Source organism: Carlito syrichta, unplaced genomic scaffold (assembly GCF_000164805.1).
Source record: "Carlito syrichta isolate Samal-C Ts95f unplaced genomic scaffold, Tarsius_syrichta-2.0.1 Scaffold80813, whole genome shotgun sequence".
Lineage (NCBI taxonomy): Eukaryota > Metazoa > Chordata > Mammalia > Primates > Tarsiidae > Carlito > Carlito syrichta.
This window is the reverse complement of record NW_007024909.1, coordinates 85,922-95,697: the sequence shown is the minus strand read 5'-3', so window position 1 is coordinate 95,697 and position 9,776 is coordinate 85,922. Positions and strand designations below refer to the sequence as shown.

General features: G+C 40.1%; 1 protein-coding gene across 1 annotated transcript; it reads left to right on the top strand.

The window, feature by feature from the left end:
• The first annotated feature begins 405 nt into the window (after positions 1–405).
• LOC103257621 (histone H2A-Bbd type 2/3-like) lies at positions 406–762 on the top strand. Its single transcript, XM_008055317.1, has one exon. The coding sequence runs from the start codon at positions 406–408 to the stop codon at positions 760–762; it is 357 nt and encodes a 118-aa protein (XP_008053508.1).
• The last annotated feature ends 9,014 nt before the right edge of the window (positions 763–9,776 follow it).

The following is a 9,776-nucleotide window of genomic DNA, read 5'->3' as shown; positions in this document are numbered from 1 at the left end:
AATGGTGGATTACCTTATGTCATGGTGGTTTTCATGTTGTCAAAATGGTGGATTCCATTACGTATTTGTCAAAAAAAGATCGAACCTTAAAGTACAAAGAGTTAACTTTAATGTATGCATTTTAAAAGAAAATAGGAGGTTGGGGAATGCCAGGGTAGAATATAGAATATGACCAAATGATTTAACTGTGTTATGTATTCTCAACTCAGGCCTGCTCCCTCCCGACCACCCAAAAAGCGATGACATCACCAAATGTGCATGTCCCCAGCCCACTACCTGACCAATAAGGGACTAGTCCGTGGTCACTGAAATACGGATTCCTAGTCCAGTGCCGGTGTCTTGAGAGACAAGCATCACATCCAACTAGGCCAAGTCAGCAAGCAGAGATCGTACCCGGCACCCATCATGCCGCGAACCAGGAGCCAACAGAGGTCATCATCGAGGTCATCATCGAGAAGTCGGCGGCGGGCCCGCTCCCGCACTGCCCGAGCCCAGTTGAATTTCTCCGTCAGCTACGTGGAGCGCCGTCTGCGGGAGGGCTACTATGCCCGGCGCCTGAGTTGGTCTGCGCCCGTGTACCTGGCCGCTGTCATCGAGTTCCTGACGGCGAGGGTCCTGCAGCTGGCGGGCAACGAGGCCCAGAACAACGGCAGGAATCGCATCACCCCGGATCTCGTGGATATGGCCGTCTACAACGACCCGCTGCTCAGCAGGCTCTTTGGGACCACGACCATCTCCCAGGTTGCCCCAGATTGGGACTAGCTGCTGATGCCTGGCTCCTGAGGTCTGGCTCCCTGGAGGAGCCCCACCAGGCTAGCTGGGCCTCTCACAGGAGCTGGTGGACTGCCTTGGTCTGCCTTGGGCCTACTGCCTTTTCCATCTTTCCCTGCCCATCCTGGTTGCCTTGACATATGCCACCCATTTCAGCCTTTGTCCTGAGCTCCACCCACCCATCACTCCTCCATCTCCCCTGCCCATCCCTTACCACCTCCCTCCAATGTGGAGTGATGAAGCTGGCCCCTAGGTTTCTTTGAATACTTTAGTGGCAAAACTCAGTGAAGGTGGTCCCTAGAATACCGATTACTAATCCAGTGCCGGAATCTTGAGAGGCAAGCATCACGTGCAACTAGGCCAAGCCAGCAAGCAGAGATATCACACCTGCGTGATGCTAAGTTTATTGTCTGGCCAGCCAATGCTGAGACTCTCAATTTGCATACGCCATTCTCAGCCTGGCTAAGCCCGGCCTCTGATTCCTCTTTTGCATATCACCAGGCAATGGACAGGCTCAGCCTCCAGAGCTGGTGTGGTTCCACTGGCCAGCCCCAGGATAACACAGGGCACTTCAAAGTCCACCTGCAGCAGTAACAACACTTCCTGCATCAGCTTATTGGTAAGTGCTTGGGGCAGCAAACTTGGCAGTGGCCAAAGCCACCCCTGTATCTACACGAGTGCCCAGCCCAACACCGAGGACTTCCTGGTCCAGTACCAGCTGGTGCAGAAAAAGCTGAAGAACGGGTTCCCCCAGAAGTCCAACGTGGTGGGGACCAGCAAACAATTCAGGCAGCTGAGACGTGAGCTGCACGCCAGGGAGTGCCTGCCATGGAGACCTGGTGCCAGCTGACGGTCGTGCGCTGCCAGCAGGTGCTCTTCCACTAACCTGGGAAGGCACTGGCCCTCACCAAGACCGCCTGCCTCTTCCTGAAGCAGGAGTGCAACACGCGCCAGCGCCTAGTCTGCCCTGCGGCCAACGAGGGGCTGCCGCCAGCGCCCTGGGTGACGCTGTGCACCTGCACCTCGAGTTGGGCCAGCCAACCACAGCCGCCACTGCCCTCTGCCTCAAGCTGGCCGACGCCATGCGCAATCTGGACCACCTGATCGCTGCAGCCTGCCACTTTCAGGGCGGCATCCAGCTCCAGCTGCCCCAGCTGCGCCTGGCCTTGCAGACGCCCTGCAAGGCCACCTTCTACCAGCTGCTGGCACGAGACCACACTGACGCCTTGGCAGTCTTCAAGCGCATGCAGCGCCTGTCATGGCAGCCACCCCATGTAGCTGTTGACGACGCCGCCTGGGTCCCAGCCGGGGCCTGGTGCAATTTCCACCTTAGCAGCCACCCTGCCATGCCCTTTCCCACTGCCCTGGGAGCTTTCTTTGATATACTGCTCCACGGTGAGGGGTCCTGCATGCTGCTGCTGCTTCTTCTGCAACTGCTGCCCACCAAAGCTGCGATTGGAGCATGCCCAGACCCTGGAGAAGTACTCCTGGGAAACTTTTGACACCCACGGGCAGGATAGCAGTCTCCAGCATCTGGAAGAGCTCCATCTGCTGCTCCAGTTCTTCGTCATGGTCACCCATGAAAAGAACCTGGAAGCCATGACACCGCTTCAGGTGGAGATGTAACTGTTGCATGCTGAGCAGAACCATCTCCTTCACTTCATTCTGCAAGAAACCGCCTCCCCCTCATGACAGCACATCTGGTAAATCACATGAACTAAATGAATTTTTGTCTGTTCTTAAATCTCACGCATCCACCTTTGTATATAGGCAGAAATAAGAAACATTGTTCCTGGTTCTACGTTTTATCCTATTCCTGTTGCCACCGTGGGAGTTGAGTTGACAGAAAGTTACCTGCATTTTCAAATGTGTATTTCTATCATAGAGGGAGAAAAACACATTTTGATAGAATCCGATTATAGGACTTCCAACTCCTTCTTCTTTCATTTAACACCACCACCTCTTACCCCCACCTTTGTTTCATAGTGAGGGTTTTATTTTGCACTTCTCTGTCTAAACACATAAGCTATATGACTTTATGCTGACTCTCATTTCTTGGGCTTTGTCTATGTCTCTGTGATAAACAAATTTCCTGTGAGGAATGTGGTCCTTATTCTGATTACTGCAAGGAAATATGTCTAACGCACCAGTTCCACTGCCAAATGTATCTATTTGCATTGAAATTCACAGTTCCTGTTCTGTTCTGAGAGGTAGATGCAATCTACATTACAACTTTTATATGTAATAGGGGTCCAGCTGCCACTTTTATTTCATTCAAAATATGTAAACTCAGAGCATGGCTCTTTGGTACTGTATGATCATGTGAGTGCAAGACTGTATCTTTCTTCCTCAAAAAGCAGGATTGCGTTCCATTGTAAAACATTAAGTTTGTAAGGCTTTTTGGTCCTAATTATGCATGCAAACTAACTTTTCAGTTTTGTTATTTAATTATTTTTACATTTGAGAGTGATCATGGAAAATATTCAGAATATAACTTCTTTCTCAAACATTTGACTTTGGAAAAATGTCTCCAATAGGCTGAAGTTGAACAGAGTATTCATCTTTGGGTTCAGGATTTAAGGACACAATTTAGGGGTAGATTTTTGTTTTTAGTTTTTCTGGGAAGAGGGAGAGAGGTGGAATAGGTTATCTCTGTAAATTAAGTGGCCTCAAAATGGGTGGAATTTTTAGAGTGTTATTTTCTGCTTCTAATTCTATTTCAACAATGTGGAAATAATGGAAAATACCGAAGAAGCCCATTTAAGACAGATCCAACCACCATTCTTCCAACCACCACATTTGGCTGCCAGGAAGGTTCCAAAGTGCCCTAACATCTCAAAAGTGGTAAGAATGCATGTTCTTTTGCTTTTGGCCTTTTTATTTTCTGGTACACTCCTCGCAACCCAGGCTGCAGGCCCGGACAGCTGGCATTTCCATATGTTTAGGAGTTGTGGAGCATGATTGGTGATAATTTTTTTTTAATTTGGTCTTAAGGAGAAGCCTCATTAGACCTTTGTTCTTAACTCCTTGCATTGGGTAAGTGAGGGGAAACATAACCAGAGAGTCAGATATTGGATATATATTATTCTAGGAGATCCTACAACTTCATATTTTCCACTTCTCATCAGCTCATTGATGTATCTCCCTCAGAAACTTAATAGCAGGAATACCTGGGCAAAGGTCAGATTTCAGCATGTTTGATGGAGTTCTCTTGTGATACATAACTTTAATGAAAGCCATACATACTCAAATCCCACAGATTGCCCTCCAGAAAACATGTATATGAAAAGTTGGCCCTCCATATATATGTATGGGCTTTGTGTCCCCTGAATATTTTCAATCCGTATTTGAACAGAAAGCATCTGCATATAAGAGGACCAGTGCAGTTTAAACTTGTGTTGTTCAAGAGCCAGATGTCTTCTTAACTTATCTCCCTACATGATACATATTACTTACAAGAGAAATTTTTTTTTACTTTGCAGTGAAAAACCCTGGAACACACCACCTTAACCAAATTATCAAAGGTAATGGGACCAATAAATATTACGCTTCCTTAATACAATACACTGAGAACATAATGTCGCTTCTGTGGTACTTCTGCCAGAAGTGTATAACATGAATCTAATCAGACAAACCTGAATAGAGAGACATGCTACAAAATTACTTATGTGCTTCTTCAAATTGTCAGTGTCATGAAAGACAAGGGAAATACTTACAAACTGTTCAAAATTAAAAGAAACTTAAAAAATGAAAACTAAATGTAATATATGATAGTGTATTAAATCCTGGATCAAAAAATAGTTGCAAAGAACAATATTGAAACAACTGGAAAAAAAGAAAGATCTATAGATTAAGTGGTAGTACTGTATGAGCATTAATTCCCAAATTTCAAGTGTTGCACTGTAGTAATAAATGAGAGATTGCTTGTATGTTTAGACACACTGAACTGCTTAAAGGTATTGAGATATATCTATAACATTCTGAATGTATTCAGCAAAATGCTGTGTATATATAAAGAGATATAGATGGTTAAAGAATATGTTTTAAAATGGGAAGCCTGGATGAAATATTTGTACTGTTTTTGAGAGCTTTCTGCATGTTTAAAATTATTTCAAAATAAAAAAGTTTAAAAACATTATGGAAACCGAGTTTTCTCAACTTTGTAAAAGTATATGGGAAAATAAGAATAAGATGAGAAGATGCAAATTGTGAAATATGGACAGTGGTAGAATACGTAAAGCTATTTATCTAGCAGTTTATGTATCAATGTATGTAGAAGTTTATGTATCAACATCAACATCAAACACAATAGACATTAGTGTAAGAAAACATACTGAAGTTTGCAATGGTCATTGCATAAGAATAAAAGGATCAACACATAAGGGTGATCTAACATTTCTAAGTCTTAGTCAAGTGACAACATAGTTTCAACATTCGTGAATCAAAAATGCACAGGCATAAAGGAAAATATGAAAAATGAACATTATAATACTCCTTCAGTAACTGATGGAAAAAGCAATCATAAATTCAATAAACTTATGGAATGTTGGTTTAACACAACTTATACTTTTAATCTAATGGTCACAAACAGAATACTACACCAACTACTACAGAAAAAATAATTGTCACCATGTGCTAGACCAATACTTAAAAGTATCTCTTACAGAAGAGGAACTGGAACAACATGGCCAAATAGAATCCTCCAGTGGTTTTTCCCATGCAGGAACACCAAATTGAACAACTATCCATGCAATAAAGAATTATCATAAGAACCAAAAAATCAGGTGAGTGACCACAGTTCCTTATTTTAACACAATAACAAGGAGAGATGCAGAGAAAAGGCAGGAAGGACAGTCCTGCACTGTCTGCACACTACCCCCTCAATTCCAGGCAGCACAGCAAGGAGAGCTACAGCGTGCTTGAGGGAGAGAAAGCAAAATGAGTATGGGACTTTGCAATGAAACTCGGTGCCCGGGTGTGGTAGCTCGCGCCTGTAGTTCCGGCTCCTTGGAAGGCTGATGTGGAAGGATCACCGGAGCCCAGCAGGTCGACACTGGGGTGGCTGTGAGCGTGCCACTGCACTCCAGCCTGGGTCAAGTAGTGAGACGTCAACTCAAAAAAAAAAAAAAAAAGAAAGAAACTCAATGCCTCCTTCTCACAGCAGAACACAGAACAGGGCAGAATTCTTCTGGTGCCCACAGAGGGAGTATTTAAACCAACCACGAGTCAGAGGAGGATAACCTGTGGGAGGAACCTGTGTCCCAACTATCTTGCTACCAGCTGACTAAAGTAGCCTGGGGATCCAAATAAATTTGAGTGACAGTCAGGGCACAGTGACAGCACTCTAGACCAAATATAAACCTTATAGACATATACAGATCATTTCATTTAACAGTAAAATAAAACACATGCTTCTTCTCAGCACATGGAACATTTTCAAGGATAGACCACTTTGGGCTACAGTATAAGTCTGAACAATTTTTTTAAAAACTGAACTTATATCAAGTATCTTTTCTGACTATAATGGAATAAAACTAAAAGTCAATAACAAGAGAAACATTAGAAACTATGCAAATACATGAAAATTAAAATAGATGCTCTTGAATGATCACTGGGTAAATGAAAAAATTAAGAAGGAAATTTTTTAAAATTCTTGCAATAAATGAGAATGGAAACAGAGCCTACCAAAACTTATGAGGTACAACGAAGTTAGTACTAAAAGGAAAGTTTATAACAACAAATTCCTATATCAAAAAAGTACAAACACTTTAAATAAACAACCTAAGGATGCATCTTAAAGAACTAGAAAAGGAAGAGTAAACCAAACTCAAAATTAGTAGAAGAAAAAACTAATATATATCAAAGCAGAAATAAATATTTATTAAAAAATGTTCAAGGACCCAAAAAACTGTTTTAAAGAATTAAAGGAAGCCGGGCTCGGTGGCTCAGCCTGTGCCTCCCAAAGGAGCGGGATTACAGGCTGAGCCACCGAGTCCGGCTCATATTTAATTTTAATGAGTAGTTGAATTTGCATATATGAAATTTGTAAATACTGAAGATTCACCATATACACACACATACAAGACACACAAGGGTACAAAGTTTCAATTTGACAGGAGGAACAGGAGGAATAAGTGTTGCTGCTCTTTACTTTGAGAGATGTTGCACGCCATGATGAATATAGTAAATAATAATGTATTGTACTTTTCAAAATTGCAAACATAGTAAATTTCAAATGTTCTCACCAAAAAAATGGTAAGTACTTGAGGGGATGGGTATGTTAATTAGTTTGACTTAATTATTCCACATTGTATTAATAAATCACAACATCACTTTGTACCCCATAAATATTACAAGTATAATTTGGACAGTGGTCAATTTACAATTCAAACATAAAATTTTTTATAGACACCCTCTATAAGTTGGCAAATAAATTACTGTGCTTCTGATTTTGAAATCATGGTACTGGCATGAAAACAGTAAACCAATAAACCAATGGAAAAGAAAAGATAGCTCAAAAATAAATTCATATGTATATGGTCAACTAATCTTTGATGAAATCGCCAAGAACACATTTTGGGAAAAAGACAATATTTTCAATAAATAGTGTTGTAAACCCTAGATATATCCACTTGCAAAAAGAAATGAAATCGAATCCCTATATTATACAATACACACACACACACACACAAATCAATTCAAAATGAATTAAAGACTTAATGTAAAACCTAAATCCATAGAACTACTAGAAAAAACATAGGGGCCAACTTTCATGAAATCAGTCTTACCAATGATTTTTTTAAATTTGATGCCAAAAATAAAGCCAACAAAAGCAACAATAAGCAAACGGGACTATATCAAACTAAAAAGTTTCTTCAAAGCAGTCAATCAACAAAGTGAAAAGGTAACATATGGAATGGGGAAAAAAATATTTGCAGGCCATATATACAATGAGGGATTGATGTCCAAAATACTTAAGGAACAATATACCTCACTAGCAAATAAACATAAATAAATAAATAGAAGCCTGATTAAACAATGGGCAATGGTCTTGAGCAGACTTTTTCCAGAGGAGACATGCAAATGGCCAACAGATATATGAAGAGACCCTCAACACCACTATTTATTGGGAAAATGCAAATCAAATTCAATTGGTGGGGATAAAAGCTGGTACAGCCATTATGGAAAACAGTATAAGGTGCCTTAAAAAAAATCAAAATAAAACAACAGAACTACCATATAATCCAACAATCCCACTTTGGGATATGTAGCCCAAGGAAATAAAATCAGTATCTCAAAGAGATACTGGAAATTCCATGTTTATTTCAGTGTTATTCACATTGGTCAAAATATGAACATAATCTAAGTATCTATTAACAAATAAATGGATTTAAAATGTGGTGTTTAAATATACAATTGAGTATTATTCAGTCACAAAAAAGAAGGAAATCTTATCATTGTCAACATCATGGATGAACCTGAAAATATGATGGTAAGTGAAATAAATTAGATACAGAAAGACAAATACTGCATGATCTCACTTATATGTGGAAACTAAAACTCCATTCTGGGCGACAGAGTCAAAAAAAAGAAAAAAACAATGACAATTTGTATCTTTTGCCCAAGTGAGGCATGATGACTATAGCTAATAACAATGTGTTTTATTCTTGAAATTTGCCAAGAGAGTGAATTTTAAGTGTTCTCTCTACACACACAAAAACTATGTGTGGTGATGAATGTGTTAATTAGCTTGTGTGTGGTAAACATTCCACAGTGTATGCATACATCACATCATATTGTACAAGTTAACTACATACAATTTTATCAGCCAATTATACCTTAATAAAGCTGTAAAAAATTAAAAGAGGTTATGATGGCAATGTCTCATTAAATAGAAATATAAAATACCAATAAAAATATAAACAACATAAAAGAACCAAATGGAAATTTGGGAGTTAAAAAGAAGAATAACGATGGACAAATTTAATAGAGGGACTCAACAGCAGATGTGAGCTTTCAGAAGAAGGACTATGTGAACTTTAAGTCAGACTGAAAGATGTCATGTAATCTGCAGAACAAAGAGAAAAAGGATTGAAGAAGAATGAACAGAACTTAAAGAAATGTGGCACACCAATAAAGGCACCAATGTACACATAGTGGGCATGTCAGGATAAAGAAAGAAAGAGAAGCAGAAAAATATTTTAAAAATAATGGCTAAAATCTTTTTAAGTTTGATTTAACAACATTGATCTGTGCATCCCAAAAACTCAATGTGTGACAGAAATACATTCCCTTAAGATTAGGAACAAGACAAGGGCATCTTCTCCAGCCACTTTTATTTAATAGTGTACTGAAAGTTATGCTATGGCTATTGGAAAGGAAAAAGAAAAAAAAAAGGCATCCAAATTGTGAAGGAAGGCATAAAACTTTCTCATGTACAGATGACATAATTTCTATAAAGCAGCCCCATTCATAGTAACCAAAAAAGTTGAAATGACATCCATCATCTGTTAATAGATAAATAAAATGCTGCATATCCATATAATGAATATTACTCAGCAATATACAGGGACTAAATACTGACACATATTACAACAGGGATGAACTTAGAAAACATGCTAAGTGAAAGAAGCCAGTTACAAAATACTATATATTATTTTATTCCATTTATATGAAATATCTAAAATAGGAGAATTCATAGAGACAGAAAATAGATGAGTGGTTGCCAGGTACTGTGGGTACAGGGACCATGGAGAAAGTACTACAAAAGAATCAGTTCCCAAGTTCCAACAGAGAAGATGCAGAAACACCACCTCTGTGGGTAGTGGAGAATGTCAAGTGATTACTAATGGGTACAGGATTGTGTGGGGGGAGTGATAAAATGATCTGACATGTGATTATGGTAATAACTACATAACTCTGTGCGTGTACTAAACAGTATTGAATTGTGTTTTTTTTTTTTTTGAGTTGGAGTCTCACTCTGTCGCCCAGACTGGAGTGCAGTG

What these genes read in the sequence shown, in the direction of transcription:
- LOC103257621 (XM_008055317.1), top strand. Translation starts at nt 406, where the DNA reads ATGCCGCGAACCAGGAGCCAACAGAGGTCATCATCGAGGTCATCATCG.